This window comes from Brachyistius frenatus, unplaced genomic scaffold (assembly GCF_029030835.1).
Source record: "Brachyistius frenatus isolate BFR_SWC_R1_liver_20210118 unplaced genomic scaffold, ASM2903083v1 Contig_143, whole genome shotgun sequence".
In the NCBI taxonomy this organism is placed as follows: Eukaryota; Metazoa; Chordata; class Actinopteri; family Embiotocidae; genus Brachyistius; species Brachyistius frenatus.
In genome coordinates, this window is record NW_027210742.1 from 640,001 (window position 1) to 661,493 (window position 21,493).

At 46.4% G+C, this 21,493-nt stretch overlaps 4 protein-coding genes across 14 annotated transcripts in view; 2 read left to right on the forward strand and 2 right to left on the reverse strand.

Annotated features, from left to right (window-relative positions):
* rab10 (RAB10, member RAS oncogene family) overlaps positions 1 to 460 on the forward strand; it is a 12,276-nt gene extending 11,816 nt beyond the window's left edge. Inside the window, exon 6 of the mRNA XM_069715497.1 lies at positions 1 to 460. This exon is cut by the window's left edge and continues 736 nt beyond it. The gene's annotated coding sequence lies outside the window, so the exon portion shown is untranslated.
* A 2,225-nt stretch (positions 461 to 2,685) lies between these two features.
* lats1 (large tumor suppressor kinase 1) lies at positions 2,686 to 9,697 on the reverse strand. Of its 7 annotated transcripts, none has more exons than XM_069715444.1 (8): positions 9,487 to 9,697; positions 8,430 to 8,939; positions 7,812 to 7,926; positions 5,778 to 7,252; positions 4,671 to 5,253; positions 4,062 to 4,244; positions 3,358 to 3,464; positions 2,686 to 3,239 (listed from the first exon to the last, which is right to left on the reverse strand). In XM_069715444.1, the coding sequence occupies exons 2-8, from the start codon at positions 8,772 to 8,774 to the stop codon at positions 2,724 to 2,726; spliced, it is 3,324 nt and encodes a 1,107-aa protein (XP_069571545.1). In that variant the 5' UTR covers positions 8,775 to 8,939; positions 9,487 to 9,697; the 3' UTR covers positions 2,686 to 2,723. The 7 variants fall into 7 exon arrangements, 6 of the variants coding, with proteins under 6 accessions (XP_069571545.1, XP_069571544.1, XP_069571547.1 ...); XM_069715443.1 differs by having other exon boundaries at positions 8,430 to 8,942; XM_069715446.1 differs by lacking the exon at positions 9,487 to 9,697 and adding an exon at positions 9,138 to 9,429.
* Positions 9,698 to 10,216: 519 nt separating this feature from the next.
* nup43 (nucleoporin 43) lies at positions 10,217 to 14,405 on the reverse strand. Of its 3 annotated transcripts, none has more exons than XM_069715487.1 (8): positions 14,333 to 14,405; positions 13,322 to 13,444; positions 12,942 to 13,019; positions 12,544 to 12,706; positions 12,284 to 12,419; positions 11,999 to 12,150; positions 11,764 to 11,880; positions 10,217 to 10,683 (listed from the first exon to the last, which is right to left on the reverse strand). In XM_069715487.1, exons 2-8 carry the CDS (start codon positions 13,394 to 13,396, stop codon positions 10,457 to 10,459), a joined length of 948 nt encoding a protein of 315 aa, XP_069571588.1. In that variant the 5' UTR covers positions 13,397 to 13,444; positions 14,333 to 14,405; the 3' UTR covers positions 10,217 to 10,456. The 3 variants fall into 3 exon arrangements, with proteins under 3 accessions (XP_069571588.1, XP_069571586.1, XP_069571589.1); XM_069715485.1 differs by lacking the exon at positions 14,333 to 14,405 and adding an exon at positions 13,810 to 14,045; XM_069715488.1 differs by lacking the exons at positions 10,217 to 10,683; positions 14,333 to 14,405 and adding exons at positions 11,439 to 11,635; positions 13,810 to 14,047.
* Positions 14,406 to 14,433: 28 nt separating this feature from the next.
* Positions 14,434 to 21,493, forward strand: pcmt (protein-L-isoaspartate (D-aspartate) O-methyltransferase). Of its 3 annotated transcripts, none has more exons than XR_011311671.1 (8): positions 14,434 to 14,518; positions 16,996 to 17,100; positions 17,221 to 17,252; positions 17,529 to 17,633; positions 17,749 to 17,869; positions 19,315 to 19,400; positions 19,495 to 19,735; positions 20,284 to 21,493. XR_011311671.1 is itself a non-coding variant. In XM_069715494.1 (8 exons), exons 1-8 carry the CDS (start codon positions 14,464 to 14,466, stop codon positions 20,294 to 20,296), a joined length of 687 nt encoding a protein of 228 aa, XP_069571595.1. In that variant the 5' UTR covers positions 14,434 to 14,463; the 3' UTR covers positions 20,297 to 21,493. The 3 variants fall into 3 exon arrangements, 2 of the variants coding, with proteins under 2 accessions (XP_069571595.1, XP_069571596.1); XM_069715494.1 differs by having other exon boundaries at positions 19,495 to 19,664; XM_069715495.1 differs by having other exon boundaries at positions 19,495 to 19,620.

Here is a 21,493-nt window from a genome sequence, read left to right on the forward strand (position 1 = left end):
GGGTTTATTTTGTCCTGTGCCTTATATGGAAGACAGGGGGGGGCGGGGCTGTGTGGTGGGCGGAGCCACATCCACCCAATGAAATTACAGTTTAATATTATCAGTTGGTGTCTCTCCACACGAGGAAGCCGAACTGAAGCTAAAAGCGTTTGAATTTTCTCCTCCAGCTAAGAGAACGGCATTATACAGTATGTCCTGTTTATTGATGTTTTATTTTTATCTGTATGATTTATTTTACTTTTATTTTTTTGTTATTTTTATTTGTTTCCCGATTTGGGTTGAATTTTTTTTTTTTTTTTTTTTTTGGTTTTGTCTCCTGCATGCAGATTTCTTTGGGTTGGAAGCGTTTCTGTAACGTTGTGTAACGTTTGCCACTGGGTAACTGTGGGCGGGAGGTACACAAGTTCTCTTTGGAAATTCAAACAATTTTGCAGATCCATTAAAAAATAAGCTTGTTTAAGTTAACTTGTTTGTCCTCAATCGTGTGTCGTCTCGTGTCTAATGTCGGATTTAATAAAAGACGCCGACCGTTTCCATCGGCGGGACGCTCTCGGAGAGGAAGTCAAGAAAAGCTTCCTTCCTGGTGTGAACACCAACATATACTTTCTTGATTGAACTCTCAAATGTCCCCTCACACATTACTTGTTCCACATCCTGTTTCACTGATGATTTACAGTCAAAGTTAGTTTCGCAGGTCGATGCATTATTATTATTATTCAGGTGAAGACGTCCTGCGGAGAGAAAAGTTGGTGAAAAGTACATCAATTTCTTGAGTTTCAACCCTCCAAATTGTGCACTGTCAGCATAATTGCATGTAGTTACTTGTGTATAGAGCATGTGTCACTGCCCTGCTGTAGTTGATGTCAAGCATGGTTACTGTGTGTTTGTCGCCCCCTGGTGGCAGAAACGGATAGGAGCAGCCTCGAAATGGTCACGTTTGAGTTTATAATCTGTTTATTAATGGTTAATAAAGGATTTATTAATGATCTATATTTGTGATATATTTATTTATGATCTATGTTCATGGATCATAACTAAATATGTATTAATCTATATAAAGTCTAAAGTTTGGATGTTTACGTTTTTTAGGTTTTAAGCGGGTTTCAAAAGTCAATATTTATTTATTCCTAAAACTTACACTGTAGTTTTTATATGACTATATTATCTCGGTACTTTTCAACACTTTTTTATTTATTTATTTTTTTTAAACAAATCTAAATCACAAATTGTGTTCACATTCTTTATTTCTCACTCCGTTCCCAAACCTCCCCGAGCAATAAATGTACACAAAAATAAAATCCTCTCACAATGGAAACACAAAAAAAGAAGAAGAAGAAGCCAGTGCAGAAGGACAGCGGTCACCGTCTCAAGTCCGATAACAAACTACATTCAGAGATCTTTCCTACACACGAAGAAAAGAAAGAAAAAAATAATAAAAAAATACAGCGGGTTACAAAAAAAATAAAATCAATGACGATATGCGAGGAAGAGTCTCTTTATTATTTTCAGTGAAGAGGTGTTTCTAACGTGCGGATGAAGTGATCCTAAAATCGAGGCCGATAGTGTCGAAGTACTCTCTAAACGTAAACCCACCTATCTTTAGTGCTTTGGTTGAAAGACTGAATGAAAATGAAATAAAATAAGTGTTTTTCGGAGTCCCGTGAATTAAGTGTTAGAAACAGGAAGTAGGTGTGAACGGAGGAAGAAAAAAACAACAACAACAACATCCAACACAAAATCAGCTGACGGGGAAGAGGAAAATATTTACATCCACTGTATACAACTTAATTTATAAATACTTTTTTTTAAAGGTATAAATTAGAAAAAAAAAATACAACAAAAACCTACTGTAGTTCAATCAACTATTGCTACTCTCGTTTTTTTTCTGATTATTAAACTTTTTTTTTTTTTATTTGGTGAAAAGATAAAAAAAAAAAAAAAAGAAAAAGGCACAGCAATGAATAATTAGAGCAATTTATCCCTGCAAATATCTCTAGGAGTCACGACACTAAATCCCGGTTGCAACAGACATTAAAATATAAATTAAGAGCTTTTGTTTTTCTCTCTTTTTCAACCAATAAATGTCATTTCAACAACATCCCCCCCCCCCACACACACTCAAACAGCGTCTACGCTAGCATCACCAGTTACAGTTTCTTAAATAAATTAAGGCTTTATAAGGGAGGGGAGGGGAGGGGAGGGGAGGGGAGGAGAAAACATTTCTGAAAAACAAAATAAAAAAGAGGCTACGTGTAGCAGCTGGTTAGCTTAGCTTAGCATGCAGATGGGAAACAGCTGGCGAGGCTTCATTCAAAAGGCCAATTTTTTTTTTTTTTTAAATTGATTTGACTTGCGTGTGCTCCAGTTATAAAATAAGCAGCTGTTGCCGCAGTGATGTTAAGAACTTAAAAAAAAAAAAAAAAGGTTTTGTACGCTACGATAACGAGACTTTGATATCTGTTCGACGGGGTCGCCGCTCCCGGTCTTTACGCTGAGCTGAGCGACTGCTGTTGAGCTCCAACGTTTAGATCTAATAATTAGGATCCTCTTCCCTAAAATGTCGAACTATTCCTTTATCTTCGTAGCGTGACCGCGTGCTGCTCCTACAAACATACGTTCCTATGTTTTTAAATTACCCCACACACACACACACACACACACCTCAACACACACACACACACACACACACACACACACACACACACACACACACACACACACCTCTACACGTAGACGAGGTCCCGGCCCGCCGCCGCCGCCGCCGCCGCCTCCTCCCGCTGCGCCGCCCCCTCCGGGTCCTCCTGGTCCTGGTCGTAGCCCTCGTACTGGATGGGCTTGGGGCAGCTGTACGGGTGGCCGTTGTCGTCGAAGAAGCGGCGGAAGGTGAACTCGTAGAAGGCGTGCTCGGGGTGCTTGCCGTCGCGGAACCAGCCGCCCAGCGTGTCGTCGAGGTCGTCCTCGCCGTCGCTGTCGCTGCTCCACAGCTTGTCCGGGTCCACCGGGTCGAAGTTGGAGGTGTCGGTGGAGTGGGCGATGGTGGGCACGTAGGGCGCCGCCTGCTGCCGCAGGTCGCTGGAGAAGTCGATGCTCCGGAAGAAGGCGTGCGCCTTGATCTCGTCGGCGCCGTTCTTGCCGAGGCGGTCCTCGGGGCCGCGGCACAGCTTCACCACCAGGTCCGACGCCTCCGGGCTGAGCTTGGCCGGCGGCGGGATGTGCAGCGTGGTCTTCCAGTTTATCACCTGAGTTTCAGGCGGGAAAGGGGAAAAAAAAACAACAACAACAACAACATGAAGAAAACAAAAAGAGCTCGGGGGAGGAGGGGTGTGTGGGGGTATTTTGTTTTTCCGCCTCTCGTACCTTCAGCTGCGTCTCCAGGGGCGTCGTCGCCAGGAAGGGGGGCTGACCCACCACCATCTCGTACAGGATGACGCCGACGCTCCACCAATCGCAGAGCTGCGTGTATCCTGCGGGGCAAAAACAAACAAACAAACAAACAAAAAGGTATTTAACTTCTCTTAGCAGAGCTTGTGATGCTTCTGTGGCTCGTTTAGTTTACATTTTATTTCCACAGAGGATACGAGGAACTATTACCGGTCAGATGCTCACGAATAAAAATCGACTTGACTCTCTTGTAGGTCAAAAGAAAATTAATCTACAGCTAATTTATTACCTTTTTTTTTTTTTTTTTTTTTTAAAGCATAACAGTCAAACGATTGCTGATTTAAGCATCCCGAATGCGAAGCTGCTTTTTATTTCCATAAAATGATCGTAAAGCAAATATCATCGACGAAAAAAAACCCAAAAAAAACCAACAACATCTCTGAATTGTGGAAATAATCTGCAGATTAAATTGAACTTCTCCCACTGTGACTGTTGTCATATTGCTTCAACGTTGTTTTGTTTGCCAGCAGTCGCGCAAGAGCGAAAAAAATCTGGATGTTTAAAAAAAAGAAAGCTACCAACGGCGTAAATAAGCAAATCAAATTAGCGGCAATTATTTAAATTCGGAGCCCGTTTTTTTTTTTTTTTTTTTTTTTTTTTGAAGGTCCGGTCCGCCGTACCCGTCCTGAGCAGCACCTCCGGTGCGATGTAGTTGGGCGTCCCCACCAGCGAGTGGGCCAGACAGCGCTGGTGCTGCCGGGCCTTCCTCCTCTCCAGAGGCTTCAGGCGGTCGGTGCAGCGGCAGTTGGCCGGATCCTCCCACTCCTTGCTGAAGTCCATGCTGTCCTGCCTCACGTGGTCCCCTGCAGAGAAATCACGGCGTTATACTGAGATCGGGGGAGGAGGAAAGGGGGGGGGGGATTTGAAGACTGTAACCGTGTCGGCGGGCTAAACGTGGAACATCCGACGGTTCGTAAACCGACAAAAAAAAACAAAAAAAACCAAATCCCCCCCAAAAAAGGGAGTATTTGCAGATTTTTCGAGGATTGTTAACTTTCCTTTTGGACTAAACAAACATCTTGAATGCATCAACTAGAGCTACAGGAAATTATTATGGGATTTCTTTCCTTTTTTTTTTAACAATGTTCTGATCATTTACAGACCCGACCTAAAAAAACCCGACCTAAAAAAACAAAACAATTATCATTTGCAGGCTTGTTGTCAGCGTGGACGTCCGGAGCAGATTTCACACCGCGGGCGAAGTCGGACAACGAAACGTCGACACCCACCGCTCTGGTAATACTTGGAGTCGTGCGTCCAGCGGAAACCGGTGCAGAGGCCGAAGTCGGTCAGCTTTATGTGTCCGTCTCGGTCGATGAGGATGTTGTCGGGCTTGATGTCCCGGTGGATGAAGCCCATCTTGTGGACGCTCTCCACGGCGCAGGTGAGCTCCGCGATGTAAAACTGCGCCAGCTCCTCCTTGAAGATGCCGAGGCGGATGAGGAGGCTCATCATGTCCCCGCCGGGGATGTACTCCATGACGAAGTACAGGTTGTCCCGGTCCTGGAAGGAGTAGTAGAGACGCACCACCCACTCGTTGTCCGCCTCGGCCAGGATGTCCCGCTCGGCCTTGACGTGGGCCACCTGGTTCCTCAGCAGCACGTCCTTCTTGCGGAGCGTCTTCATGGCGTACAGCGCCCCCGTGTCCTCCTTCCGGGCCAGGCACACCTCGCCGAAGGCGCCGATGCCGAGCGTCTTGATCCGCTTGAACATGGATTTGTCCATCTTGGCCCGCTTCAGCCGGATGTAGTTGGATTCCTTCTGGCAGAGCATCATGCGCATCTGCTCCTGGGCTTCTGAGGACAAACCCACCTGAGCACAAGACCAAAGTCCAACGTCAGCCACGGAGAAAAAAAAAACAAACACCAGCTGTGATCAAAACCTCAAAGGTTAATTAGAAATGGCATCGAGAGAAACAAAACGAAAACCCACCGGTGCAAAATGCATTCGACATTTACAATAAATTAGTGTTAATTATTATTTTACTCCAAAACAAAAATGCACAAGTAGTGTCGTTATGTTTAGATGGAGGTGTCGTGCATTTCCTTCACCCTCGGGGACCAACATGCTTTTATCAGAAGATGCAGAACGATTAAAATAAAAAATAAATAAAAATAAAAATACATTCACCACCCAACAACACCTCACGTGAATAACTGACGGACTATTTTTGCGTCGCACGACAGCGGAGACCTTTTTACCTTTCAGATCAGCTGTTAGTGACAGCCAGGAGAGAAAGAAAGAGAGAGAGAGCAGTTGAGGGAAGAACGGGGAAAAAAAGGTTTGGAAAACAGGAAAAGTCATTCGTAGCCGTCGTCCAGGAATATTTCTCTCACCCTTTGCATCTCGCTTTCCAGCTGCTTCCTCCTCCGAATGCGCTGCTGATGGTTCTTCAGGATGTTCTCCACGTGCTGCTCCATGAAGAACTTGAAGGCCTGCGGCGAGTACAGCGCCACTCGTCCGGACTCGCCTCGCCGCTCCTCGTCTTTCGCGTTGCGGCGGACGGGAACCGGCGACGTCGTGATCTGCTTCTTCTCCTTCTCCGTCGCCGCGGCGCTCTCGGCGCTTTCTGACGCCGCCTTGTCTCTGGAGGCGTCTCCGCCGCCGCCGCCGTCCTCCTCGCCGGGCTCCTCTCTGCCCGCGTTGAGCTTATTGGCCCCCGCGTCGTACGCCGGGGGGCCGGGCGAGGCCTGCTGCTGCTGCAGGAGGTGCTTGGGGTAAGGTGGAGGCGGGCCCTGATAGCTGGGCACCTCGGCTACGACGGGGGCGGGCGCGGCGGGCTCTTGGTAGGCCGGCGCGGCCGCGGCGGCCGGCGGAGGGACCTGCTGTATCCACGGAGGGTGCGTGGGGGCGACGGCCGTGTGCAGTTCGGGTTTCTGGACGCGCATGCTCTTCACCGGCTGCAGGATGGGAGCCTGCGTGATGGCGGTCACCGTGGTGGCCGAGGGCTGCGAGCCGGACGGGTGAGCGGGTCGGCCGTTCAGCTGGTGGTTGTTGAAGGAATTGGAGCGGACCGGCATGTTGTGTTGCCACGACGGCGACAGATCCTGGTTGCTGCTGTTGCCGGAGGACGACTGAGGCTGGTTGGAGCCGTGAGGACCCGGCGACCAGGACTGAGGAGGACCGAGGCCGTACAAGTCGAGGTTGTGACTGTTCCGGTTGGGAACCATCATGGACGGAGGGATGTTTCCACCGTTGACATAAGAGGGAGAGGACGCGGGTCCGCCCGCCTGCTGCTGCTGCTGCTGCTGGTCGGTGGGACTGTGCCGGCTGCTCTGGTTGACGGGGTACGGGGGAGGGGGCTGCCTGCTGCCCCCCGCCATGTAGTCCGGCTGAGGGGAGCCGTTCTGAGACCAGCCGGAGGGGAAGGTGAACTTATTCCCCCCGGAGCTTTGCATTATGATGGGCTGGTGGCCGACGGGCACCGGGCTGATCCCGCGCTGATTCTGCGGCGCGGCGGCCGGGTACCCGTCGGGCCAGGCGCCCTGCGGCACCGGAGAGATGCGGGCCACGATGTAGTCCATGTTGCCGGAGTAGCGCTTGGTCGACGGGTTGCTGTCCCAGGAGGACGCCGGAGGCATGGCGCCGCGGCTCGGCGGGGGCGTGACGCTGCGCACCTGCGGAGGCAGCGGAGGGTTGACCCTCTGGCCGTTGGCGGGGTGGCCCTGCGGGAAGGCCGGAGGGGGTCCGGGGCTGTCCGAACGGTACATCATCCCGTCCACCATGAGGGGACCGTGTCGAGGAGCCAGAGACTCCTTGGAGCCTTTCCAGCTCGGCCTCCTCAGCACAGCCTGCTGGATATGAGGAGCTCCTACACGCACGACAAAACAACAACAACAACAACAACACCACCACAACGATTTGAATTATTAACAACATCATTAAAATCAAAGCCTCGCTACGAATTTCTGTCACGGGTCTATTGTTAAAATATATAGAAACTCGCATACGTAGCCACACATGCTCTCTTTTTGGAGTAGATAAAAAGGTAGACAACAAACAGCTGTTGATGATCAACACATAGCAGCCCGTCTTTTAATGTACTACGACTGCCACGGTGAATGAAAACCTTCCAGTCGACTTTTCCACGCAGCGACTCAGCGACTCAGAGACTCAGTGACTCAGTGACTCAGAGACTCAGTGACTCAGAGACTCAGTGACTCAGAGACTCAGTGACTCAGCGACTCAGTGACTCATGCTCTTTGTCAGCACGCATTGTCATTTTTCTTTAAGCAAAGGTCCCAACTCCCGCGGACAATAGGGAGGGCTGAATGATGGTGGATGATACGAGAGGGAGAACCAAACAGTTGATCCGGGGGGGTGTTGCGGGGGGACGGGGGGGAGTGCGGGGGGTGGGGGGGTTTACGTACCTGAGGCTTTCAGGCCTGTGGAGTTGGGGTTGGCCACGGCCATCTGTTCCCTCATCGAGTCCTGGTAGCTCACCTTGCTCATGTACTCCGGAGCCACGCCGCGACTGCCGCTCGGCTTCAGAGGCAAAAAACAAAACAAAAAAAACAAATAAAAAAACAAAAAAACAAACAGAACCAAGTGACATTTAAGAGTTTGTGCCGTCAGATGCGAATGAGCTGTAAATAGATTTAATATCGATTTATTTGGATCATTTGGGGACGGGGGGAGATTTGCGCTTAAATTGTTTTTCCTACATTTGAGTCGGTCATCACAATAGTGGAACCCAAATCAACAAAAAGCACTTTTCCCCGCAGAGATGTTCATTTTCTAATCCTCTGTTACAGTCGAACACGCCTGAAATCAAAACAAGCGGCATCTGCCTGCCGAGAAACCACATTCGTAGCGTCGACCGCACGAGCCCGTCGTTCCACTTTTGCATACCTGAAATTTTCCAAATATTTCTCCCCTAAACAACAAAAAAGTGCAACCGGGCTATTATCTTCAATTACGGCGACACGTATCGAAAGACACACTCGTCCCGCGATCCTTCACAACACCCTGTTTTGGTGCCGTCTCACCTCCTCGAACCCGGCGCACGGGGGGGGGTCCGGCGCCGGGTGTTTGTTTACATCCGAGCCGTTGGGCTCGTTGGCAAAAGGCAACAGGGACTTGCGGATCTCCTGCAGGGCCTTGTGATAGGGGTTCTTGGGGTTGCTGCAGCGCCCCTGCTGCCTCGGGTCCTCCGCGTGCATTTTTCCGGCCCCGCCGATGTCCACCTTAGGCGGGTCGGAGGGCTTGGACAGGTTGCGCAGGCTGTTCCGGATCTCCTGCAGCATCTGCTGGCTGTTGCCGCTGTAGTTGCTGGCGGGGAACGTTTTGGGTCTCATCTGTCGGTGTCCTTCGGGTTTCTCCCCTCTCTTCATGTACGAGCGTGTACGGGTGACGATGAAAGGGGGGAGAGGAGGGTGGGAGGGGGGGTTGATGAAGGGGACGTCAACAAAGTCCAGGGTCGCAAATGACTGCTCCAAAAAAAATAAAATAAATAAAAGGTCTCCGACTGTCCCGACTTTCACATCTGCATGCTGGTGCTGCTGCGGGACAACAAAAACAAACAACAACAACAACAGTGAGATAAACAAGCATCCAGAGTAAATGACATGTTACCCAACAGGTTGAACATGTGGGAATAATAAACAGAGACTACCAGATAACCATTACACGACATGCGTAAGATCACACGTCATTTATGGGCGTTCATTTGAACGAGTTTGATTTCACTACATTACCTTTATACTTTTAAAGATGGATTAAAACCCATTTACTCTCGAACCAACACCTCATCCACTTTGTTAGCATCGTTAGCATCGAAACGCTAATCGTCCTGCGTCAGGTGCGGTGACGATAAACGTGAAATATAAATAACCTCCACGAATTATCGACGCGTGATTTTTTTTTTTTTTTTGAAATCGTAAGTTTGTCATAATTTGCGTTTTAAATTAAAATAAATAAAGAAGCGGAGCCTCCGCGGCCTGCGTGTGTCCGAGGCGTCCATTTGCTGCTGCTAAGCTACGTCCAACAGGTTAGCCTGTTAGCTCGCGACACTAACTTGTCGAGCAGCGCGAGACCAAAACTCACCGTCCGTCGGTAGCTCGTCACGTGCCCCGTTCCAACGGCCGATAAATGTCGCTCGACCTTCCGTCCGCCGCGAGGACGCGGGTTTTTTTTTTTAATTATTATTATTTTTTTTTTAACTTCAAAAATGTGTCCTTGTTGGTGCCGAAAACTGGCTGGTTTCCTCTCAGTCGCGTTGAAATTCCTGGGATGTCTGAATGACAAGTACAACGGCGAGAAACACACACACACACACACACAAAAAAACAAACTACCGTCATCTACTTCCGGGCGCTGTACCTTTCACAATAAAGTTCTCTGCGTGTGTATTTTCTGAGAATTAGGCGAAAACACGTCCGGTATCAAAGATTTAGTATTTGTAACACCGAAATATAAACAATTTATATTTAAAACGTGTTCTTTAGTAATAATTAGCGACAACTACCGAGTCTGCTCGTAAAACTTCTCGAAGGACTTAGTCGGACCGGATGTGCTCTTTGAGAGAATTGTTGTCGGAAGCCTGGGAAAACTTCATACATGTTACCCGGATGCTGCTTGTTTTTGCGCCTTCAACCCCTTCACCTGGATCACGTGATCACCGCTGACCCGAACAGGTGAAGATTTTATGTACGTTATATACAGCAGCTGTTGTATTTTGTCATCACTAAAAAAAAAAATAATAATAATAACGGCTAAATTAGGTGGAGAGATAGAAAAACAGGTTAATGAACCTTGACACATTTGTACAAAAAGCTTTTGTTATTTTATTTAATAACTGTTTTAAATGTCATCCATACAAAAAAAAAAAAAAAAAAGTATCAGAATGAATTTCAAAAACTTTGACACGTGATGATCCATCGCTGCAACTCACGAATGAAGCGTTGCATCAGGCAAATACACAAGTAAAGCCGTTTGACGCCCTGAAGAGACAACAAGCCTCCTGCCGTGCCTGAAATTAACAGCAAATAAACGTCTTTATCCGCATCGTGTCTTTTTAAACTGGGACCTGTCGGTTGACAAAAATAGCCTCTCCGTCGGTCCCGCAGACGAGACACTGTCCGAGTACGTCCAGGCTGTTGACGGACAGCGTCTGGCTGGGCAGCATGTGAGTCGTCTCTAGACGGCCGCTGCTGGAGTCTCCGCTGAGCCAAACGCTGAGGGACGGGTTCCCTCCGGCGGGGGCCATCGCACTGCGAGAGATCAGGCTGCTGTTCCTGCCGCCTGGGAAATACAAGAATGAAACGTGTTACATTAACAATAATATCAGATTATTAAGATACCTGTGCTGTTAATATATCAATATACAGACTTTAACATGTAGCTATACCGATATGTTATCTCGTTAAAGTTTGGTTACTGGTTCAGGTTTTGGGAAGCTAGAAGTCACTGTTGACAGCTAGAAATGGATATATATATATATAAAATTTTGTATATATATATATAATTTTTTTTAGGTAACTCTAATTTGTAGTCCACCACTGATCCATTCACTGATAAACTTCCCATTGTAACAATGAACACATGTGCAACGATATTATGTATGTGCTAGTCAATTTATATATATAAAAAAGCAACCTCAATAACCACCGTGTATTTTCTTTCGTCACACACACACACACACACACACACACACACACACACACACACACACACACACACACACACACACACACACACACACACACACACACACACACACACACACACACACACACACACACACACACACACACACACACACACACACACACACACACACACACACACACACACACACACACACACACACACACACACACACACACACACACACACACACACACACACACACACACACACACACACACACACACACACACACACACACACACACACACACACACACACACACACACACACACACACACACACACACACACACACACACACACACACACACACACACACACACACACAACACACACACACACATAATCTCATACACACTGGCTCCATCTGACAATGCAGCATCATGTTAGAACTGTTTTCACACCTTTTAATGTGACCTGACAACCATAATATCCTGTAATACTTAGATTACATAGCTGGTGAGCATTGAAGATGTATGATGAAACATTTTTGGGGTGGCAACTTCTCGATTATTGCACTTATAGATTTTGCACTGCATCTTTGTCTGTAGTAAAAAAGAAAAAGGAAGCTGTTTCTTTGCAGCATGTAGCAGCTTTTTTAAGTGTCAGAGGCAGAATAATAATAATAATAATAATAATAAAAAATCCTACTTTCATGATAAAGTTCACTTGCCTTGTAAGAAGGAGGGCATTTCTGAATGCGAATGAGTCTCCCAGTGCAACAGCGAGCCGTCCTCCGAGCATGTGAACAGATGATCCGGGTTGGTCGGGTGGAAGTGAACCTCCCACACTGTCCAGAAAGCCAAAGGCTTTGTCAAAATTCTTTACACACACGACATCTTTGAAATGCACTTTTTCCACAAGTGTAAATTTACTTATCTGCAAATTAAAAATTAAAAAAATCTTACTTTCAGCAGAGTGGGCCTCCATAAGGGAGAAGGGCGCGTTGCCTTGCCTCACATCCCACACACAGAGCATCCCGCCTTGGCCTCCCGTTGCCACTATGTGCTGTTGGTTGGGATGTCTGTCCACACAGTGCAAAGGAACTCTGTCCCCTGACCTGCAAGAAACAACTTATCAGCTTCATTTCTAATCCAAATCATCTAAAGAGAAAAAAAAAATACACTCAAAGAAGGATGGGGGAAAAACAGATCTGAAGGTTTTTTGTTTGTTTTTTAATTTTGAGATCTTACTGGGAGAGAATCTGAGACGGTGAGCTGCTTTGTTGTCGGAGATCCCACACTTTGAGCTGGCCGATGGAGTTCACCGTCAAAATCTCTGTTGTCCTCAGGTAAGTCACGGCATGAATTGTGCTGCTGTCTGCGTTCTCTACCAAAGGTTTAAAGAGTCCAGTAAACATGTTAGTTTCATGCTTTTTCCACACGACTTAAAAAAATTCATGATGTAATTTTTTTAATTTCTTTTTATGACATGGTTCGACCTCAAATCTCACCTATGACTCGAACCGCTGCCTCCTGGTCGGCTCTGAAGACGATGATCCTGCCGTCCTCGCCGACTGAGACGATCTCGGGGCTGCTGCACACGACGCCGGTGCAGGGAGCGTTGTCGCAGGGGTAGCGATGTGCTCTCGCCCAGTGCTTAGAAACTGATATGGTCTACAGTCGAGAGAAAGAAGGCAAATTAAACTATTTGTGTCCCAGCGAGTCAGAGATTAGCTGCTATCTTTATTTAAATTCCTCTTAAAAATTCACAGATTTATCCTTGTCTCTGGTGGAACATCCCTAAATATCAATTATAAAACTGTTATATTTCATGATTATATATATATTTTTTATGTAATTCATTTTGCTTGAATATTTTGTATAAAAACCCGAGTACATATTTGGGTACCTGACTGTTTTGGTGGTGGTGGAAGACGGTGACGGCTCCAGTTGACGATGCCGTGACGATTCTCTCTTGGTCCAAAAACTGTAAACGAATAATATAATAGAAGCAAATCGTCATCCGATTTTGTAAAAACAGAGAAGCTGCATACATTTTTTTTGACTCTGCAAAAAATAAACGTGACAAATTAATGTAATAATCTTTAAGAGCAACGTGATCTTGTTTCTTTCAGCAAAACCAAGTGTCACTCACAATGAACGGCTTCATGTGCTCACAGTAAATATCGAAATCATCACAGTAAAATATTCACAACACTGGGTGCAGTGTTGTGAATATTTTACTGTGCAGGCTGGTCTATGAGCTCCATATCCCACTGAGTGACTCACTTGAAGGTCAAGAACATCTCCATCGTGCTTGTGTTCACGTAAAAGCTGCGGATCTCCTTCAAATCCATCCTCCATACCGGAGCTTCCATTATTTCCAATGGACCAAATGGAAATCCTGTTGTCCTGTAAGAAACACACACACACACGTCAAATCTGAACAAAGGTTTATTATTATACGTTGACCAAATAACATCACCGCGTATCAAGTTACTTTTTTTTGTTTTTGTTTTTTGCCAGACTGGATGGTGCCAGAAATGGTGATGGAGAAGATGTCTGACATCCCTGCTGTAAATTGTCGCGTTTGTTTATGTAGTGACAGCGTGCCGAAGAGACACATCAGGCTTGATGACGGGTATTAAGTTGTACTCTGACCGTTACAGAGTGTGTAAGCCCCGCCGCTTTGCCAAAACACCAAAACGACATCATTTTTCCATGAAGTTTGGCGAGAGATCCGCTTCGATCTCATTTAGCGTAAATATGAACTGCACCTCGTTGTCCCACGAGCCGGTAGCAAAGATGTCTGGTTGCTGCAACGACGAATACGATACCGGCCGCCATCTCGTCTTGCTGATTTTCTGGGACACGTATTTAGCATTTATACTCTCCATGGAAACAGAAACAGTTTCCGCAACCTTAAAACCAACTAACTACGCGGACGTGTTAGCTTAGCACACAGCGGCGACAAGACATAAACGCGCCTACCACGTCGTACGTAACTACGGTGGCCGAGCAAGACCTGCGGTTTTTTTTTTTGCGATTATAATTTAGCGTCGCACTCCCCCTAGCGGCTGCCGTCTATGTTACTGCGGCAAATCTGATAAAGCACAAATGAGGAGGAATTTTTTTTTTTTTTATTTTTTTTCTCCTCGCAAAAAAAACATGAGCTCAGCCACTAAACAGATTTAATTAATTTTTTATTTTTTAAAAAAATAAAACGTCACCGCTCCGTTATGAGGGCGTGTTTTTAAAAGGCGGTTTCCCCCCCCCCCAACTATTTGCAAGTAAAACCACCTCCGATGCCCGGTGACGTAGCCGCCGCTCCGCCGTCTGTTCTGGAGGTTGTCGGTTTCATCGGCAGAACAGTTGGCGCAGGCGCGGCACTGACAGCTGCTGTCTACTTACTCCGCAAAGTCTGTTTAATAATGGCCTGGAAATCTGGAGGAGCCAGCCACGCAGAGCTCGTCAACAATCTCCGCAGTAAGTGCGAATGTTTTTGTAAAAAATAAATAAATAAATGTAATTAAAAAATAAAAACAGCTTTTACCCGGAAAACAACAAAAAAAAACCCGCGAATAGTTTGGAGGCGGCGGCGGCGCGAGCGGCGGCGGCGGCTACCTGGTTGCTAAGCTATGTGTTGTTGTTGACCTAGCGTTACCTCTAACAACAACCCCCCCACCCCTCAAAAAACAACAACAACACGAGGAACAGCTGCACGCCTGCGTCGCCGCAGAGCAATAATAATAATTTAAAAAAAAACGTAACCGCGAAAGGCAGAAATTAAACTTCTTTTTTTTTATTTGTTTTTAATTTGTCGCTGCTAACAGTTTTTTTTTTGAGTGACGTTAGCTTTAGCCTGCTAGCTCCGATGTGCGTCATTCAGGGACGTCGCGGAGCTAGCAGGTAAGCTAGCAGGTAGCCGCTAGCTGCCCTGCCCACATCCACCGATGGCTCTCCGGACCATTCAGCGCACTTGTGGGGTTTTATTTTTATTAAAAATTTGAACACGAATGACGGTAGCAGCTGCAAATGTGAGGCTCGTTTCTGTTGCAGCGGAGGGAGGAGAAGGAGGAGGAGGGGGGCTTTGTTAGCTGGTGATTTGATAAATGACAACTTGCCTTGTCACGATCCGGGTTGGGTTTTTTTTTTTTTTTTTTTTGAGCTGCACGCAATAAAAGCCTCGACTCGGTGTAGTCAGCTGTTATCTGCGGCCACGTGGTTTCACGTGTGATCAGACGGGCTGCTGTAAAAACACGTAAGGTGTTTCTCGCACTCACGTCGGCCACTAAACATTCATTTTGGTCTGCAGACTCGAGAGCTCAATATTAAATATCACGCAGGGCTATTTATATTCTCTGCTGCAAGATGCAAAAGCATTTTGGCAACAAAAAACAACAACAACAAAAATCTGCATCGTTTAGTCTGAGAGATGTGATGCGAGATCTGATTCCAGCAGGAAATCTCATCTTGTTATTGATCTTATTTTGCATCTGTACGTGGTGGATTTAATAATAATTACAAAAAATAAAAAAATAAATAACAATGCACCAGATAAAAGGAGGTTTAAACCATAGTGTTTTATGCGTCTTGTACTACTTGGTGCACTTTGCTGGACACTGACCCATTTTAGAAAAGGCCAGTGGCTTAAATTTAACCCAGAGTTTGTATAAGCTGCATTTAAGCAGGTCACACGCAGGATGAATGCTAATTCAGGACTTTTCTTATTGTCTCCGTCCTGCTGGTCAGCACTCGGGGACCGGTCAGGACAGGCTGTAAATAGACGTTTTGAATGTCGAACGCCTCGGCAACTTGTTCCAAGTTTGGCACCCAGTTTTTTTGTTGTTTTTTTTTGCTGCAGGAGGAGAAAAAAAAAAAAAAAAAAAAAAATTGGCCTCCAAATTGAACACGAATTAGCTCAGAAGCAGCATGAAAAAGCTGGTGTTGGTTATATTGGCAAAAACAAATCGGAGAATGTTTCAGGCGAGGAAGAAAAAAAAAAACCCCAGCTTGAAATGTGCCAGCGTGGCTTATTTAAATTTCAGAAATCACTCGTAAGTGTCCATCTGGCAGCTTGAACGGGTTATTTGTAATGTATCCTGCATGGCTGTGAGGTTCGAGGGGAGTCGGTAACGAGAGCAACGCCGGCTGTCGTTGGCTTTTGGCAATAACCGCAGCAGGGACCTGTTTGCAGGGCGTTTACTCTGAAGACGCCGCCGCGTCTTTGGGGGAGTTTTTTTTTTTTTTTCCCCTGCGTCTTCCATGACTTTTTATGTTTTTTATAAGATGTGACACCTTTCTGTTGCTTAAATACAGCCATGTGTCACCAGCACACGGTGCGGCACAACCTTGTGTTCATGCTGATGTCTTGCGATTTCCTTTCTGGAATATTCCTCGTGTTTTTCCTCGCGGACATATTGCGATTTGCAAGTTTCATACTTTTCTTTTTCCTTTCAGTCAGTGTGTTCCAGTGTTTATTAACCTCGCATATTCATCTTCATTCTCCTTTAAAAAAAAAAATATATATATATTTATATTTTCTGTTCCCATATGGGTTGGAGACGTGGATAAAATCACATGATTGGACAGGATGGGTCGATTTCACCGCCTGACGAATCAACACACTGACGCGAAAATTAAAAAAAAAAAAAAAAATTGAAATAAAGCTTCATCGATTTGGAAAATTTCCCACGATCGTCTAAAATCCTCAGAGTTTTAACGGAATAAGCACCAACTCCGGTGGCCGTCGAGACATCGAACGCCTCAACGGCACGGACAGTTGAAGTAGTTTGTCGTTAAAGACCTTCAGTCCCTGTCCCCCCCCCCCCCGTCGGTGTGATTCTCTTTTATGTATTTTGTCCCCGTTTGATTCTGCCGCAAGATTGCGTAATGTGTTTCTCTGCTCGAGTTTTTCCCCGAAACACAAAGTGACACAAACTCTTTTGCCTCCCTCCCCTCAGAAAATGGCATTATTAAATCCGACAAGGTCTACGAAGTCATGCTGGCCACAGACCGATCGCATTTCTCTCGGTGTAATCCTTACATGGACTCGCCGCAGTCAATAGGTACGTCTGCTCTTCGAATCATTCACGCATCACCGCGCACAGAATTTAAAAAAAAAACACCACCATGAGATCTGAAGGCGGCTGAACTAACCAACCTTGTGCTTCTCTTTTCACCAAAAGGCTACCAAGCGACCATCAGCGCCCCACATATGGTAGGAATTCAAAGACTTTTCCACACATTTCTGCACTCTTTGTACCTCCCTCCCTCATTCCTAATCCGTCTGTTTGGAGTCGATTTTAAAAAAGAAAAAAGGACAGAAGATATCCAAAGTGTCGCAGTGTAAGGTATTTCTGTTCGACGCCGGCATTTTGCCGTCGGAAGTGTTCGCTGACGGACAGCGGGCGTCCGTTAGCCGCAGTATGATTTCAGACTGATGGGTTACAACGCAGTGTCCTTGTTGACGCCCTCTCCCCCGCTCCCCACCCAGCACGCCTACGCCCTGGAGCTCCTCCACGACCAGCTGTACGAGGGAGCCAAGGCTCTGGACGTCGGCTCCGGCAGCGGGATCCTGTCCGTCTGCTTCGCACGAATGGTGAGCCGCACGGGCCGTTCTCATTCATTACCCGATTGTGAAAATAGCGTCAACCGGTCGACATGAAATCAGATGGAAGTTTGTTTAACGTTTAATCCTTGTGTGCGCTTCACAGGTAGGTCCTAAAGGGAAAGTTCTAGGAATCGATCACATCAAGGAGCTGGTAGACGACTCTATAAACAACGTGAAGAAAGACGACCCCAGTTTGATAACATCGGGCCGAGTCAAGCTAATAGGTGAGGTTTTGTCTTTATTGGGAATTTTGTCGGAAGTGCAGAAATGGCAGCTTTCTGCATCTTATGAAACTGAAAAAAAACCAAGAGCGATGCTCCTCGGTGCAGGAAAACACTGGGGCAGCTCAGCAGACACTGCACCACTGAATAATTGAGCGGCGAGAACCTACTTTCACCTGCTCTGCTGGAGGGTTGAAGCGCTGCTACAACCGAGGCTATAAATAAAAGAAGTCACTCTGGTTGGTTTTTCTTTTGGGGATTGTTGTACACATTTGTGTTCCCTTGTGAATTCAAGCTCTATAGGTAGTTTTGCCAAATTAGCAAACATGTTCTGCACATGCACTGGAAGGAATTCGAATTTTTAAATGGTTTTGGTCCGTTGGCGATTTATAGAAAATATCAGGCCAAAAAAACACAAAACTAGAAAAATGACTCCCAACAGGACGATAAAAGAGCAGAACAGAGACCGAACAGATTGAAAGGGCGTAGGCTGAATATTCAGCTTAATTCACCCACACCCCCTTTTTTTTGTTTTTTTTACAAAGCCCCAACCTACAATATGTTAAAAAAAAAAACCAACAACATCAGAAGAAGAGCATCTTTGTTCTTTGGGCAGATGTCAGAATAAGAAAGCTATTTTAAGAAACCTTTTGAAGAGTCAGGAGACTTGTCTGTGTACTTAATCTGTGATGAGCAGCCAGATACCATCCTCACATCCCCGAGGGAAAGTGCTGGAATATAGTTTTGTCGCTTATTGAGCAATTTCTCAGATTAAAGGTCCCGTATTTTATACATTTCGTGTGTTTTATTTTCAGTCTTTATAAGAAAATATTCTTGTGGTTTTAAGTACCAAAAACCATCTTAGTATAGTTTCTCATCTCCTCTCAGAAGCTCTACGAGAACAGGCTGGTTCGTGCCCGTGTCTTTAAGGTGCATTGATATCCGTGACGCTCTCTTTTGATTGGATGACTTTTTTTTTTTGGCGAGTGACACACGCGCGGGCCAATCACAGGTTTTGTTTTGGACTTCATGACTTCATGACCCCCCCACCCCACGGCGCTTTCCACCTCATTGGTTGGATTGGTGCCGCGCAGAGGCCGAACGTATGATGCGATCGATGAGTTTGTGATGTCATAAACTCACGAAACGGCTCTTTTTAAAAAAAAAAAAAAAAAAACGGAATAAGGGGGGGGGGGGGGGGGGGGGGGGGGGGGGGGGGGGGGGGGGGGGGGGGGGGGGGGGGGGGGGGGGGGGGGGGGGGGGGGGGGGGGGGGGGGGGGGGGGGGGGGGGGGGGGGGGGTGCCGAACGCAGGCGCGATTCCTCCGTGTTGACCCTTTGACCGTATTTACGAAGCACCCGCAACGTTTTTGCAACGCGGGACTTTTTAAATAACGACCTTCGGTTTGAAGTGCGATCCGGCTGTAAGCGAGGTCCCGTGTGTTTTCAGTTGGAGACGGGCGGATGGGCCAAGAGGACGAGGCACCGTACGATGCCATCCACGTCGGCGCGGCGGCACCCAACGTCCCCCAAGCCGTGAGTCTCTCCGAACACTTTCCGTTCGGGTTCCCTCGAAAGCAACGGACACGTTAACGTTTTCGCTCTCTCGCTCTCTCGCTCTCTCTCGCAGCTCCTGGACCAGCTGAAGCCCGGCGGACGGCTGATCCTGCCCGTGGGCCCGGCGGGAGGCAACCAGATGCTGGAGCAGTACGACAAGCTGGAGGACGGCAGCACCAAAATGAAGCCCTTGATGGGGGTGATTTATGTGCCTTTAACAGACAGAGACAAGCAGTGGTCCAGGTGGAAGTGACTTCCTTCTCCCTCCCCCCTCCTCCTCCTCCTCCCCCTCTCTCCTTCTCACAGCGGCAAAGGTGAAATGGTGTGGCTCGGAGCAACGGATCACAAGGGGCTGCGTTTTTTGCTGCTTGTTGACATTTTTTGCTTCTTCCATACCATAGCGACTTCGCTGCACGTTTTCCTTTCATCTTCTCTTTTTTTTTTTTTTATGTTTTTTTTTTTTTTTTAACACAATAAAAAAAAAAAAAAATCCCACATCGGCTCAACATAACACGCCCCGACTAATTTCATTTAATATTTTCGGCGCACAAACGCGAGAGCAAATACTAAAGCGGCGGCAGCTCGAAGGCATCCGCTTGGTTTTCACGAGCATGACGGCTTTTGTCAGTTTGGATGCTTATTAAGACGTTAAGGGGGAAAAAAACAACAACAACAACTTTGATTTGATCTTCCTCTCTTTGAGACGTCGACACAAACCACAATTCACAGCGTTTCTTAACATGTTTTTGCATGCGACTCTTAACTCCTAACTGTTTGCATGACGGACGGGCGGGCGACCGGGTTGCTTTCTCTTTTCTTGACTTTTTGTTTTTCTTTTTCTTCTATTTCTCTCCTCTCGTAGGGATGAACTTTGAAGAGGAAGACTCGTCCATCATCCACCTTTTAAGTTTGAACCTGGAGAGATCTCGGATCGGAGGAGGGGGAAGGGGGGGTCCAAACAGCCCGTGACTTTTTTTTTTGGTTTTTTTTGTGTGTTCAAAAGCAAAAACAAAACATGGTCTTTTTTGTTTGTTTTTAAGTCTAAAGAGGGACTGGCGTATCTCGTTGATGACGGCCCTGAAGGGTTCGGGAAGAAAGACTGCTTCAAGTTCAGCAACAGAAAATATCACGGAGGGCTTTTTCTTTTTCTTTTCTTTTCTTTTCTTTTCTTTTCTTTTCTTTTCTTTTCTTTTCTTTTCTTTTCTTTTCAGGCCTGCATCCTTTTGGTTATGTTTTTATTTTTAACCACTGGATTTTGAGGTTTGATTTTGTTGTTTTTCTTCTGTGGTTTTACCATTTGAATTGCAATCAGCCCGTTTTTCCAGCATCACATCTCGGCAGCATCGAGGCTGAATGTCGAAGGAACGCCGGACGAAGACGACGAGCGCCTGAGCCTTTTAGATAACTCACCCAGCTACAGTGTGTGTGTGTGTGTGTGAGAGAGAGTGTGTGTGTGTGTGTGTGTGAGAGAATCATCTAACTGTAGACTTCTCTGCTAAAATATGAGCTTTTGTTTTCCCCCGCCAGCAGTATTAGGAACACACACACACACACACACACACACACACACGCGCACAAACGGGCAAACACAATGGCTGACGTAACGCACACACATCCTGATGTTGCAGCACTCTTTGGCCATTCGACACGTAAAAATAAGCAACACACGTGATCATATCGTAACGCTCTCCGGAGAGAGCGAAGCACTGAAGACATCAACGCACACACACACACACGCACACGCGAGCGCACCTGACGCACACACGCAGGGGCTGTGCTTCCTCACCCGGTGACGTGTTGCTGCTTTCTGCTGCTGGTTTCCATTAACATGTGTTTGTGCAGAGTCCAATGGTGACTGACACTACATGGGATGGGCACTGCTTTGCCAAAATAAACTCCAACAAATATGAAGCAAATGAATGTCTTGTTTTCTTGAAGAGGAAAAATATATATATATATATATATGAAAAAAAAAAAGGATATTTTATTTTGGGTTGTTGATCTAAGTCGATGGATGATATTTGGCTTTCACAGTTTCTGGAATGACACGTGAAAATAAAGAGATGCTTATG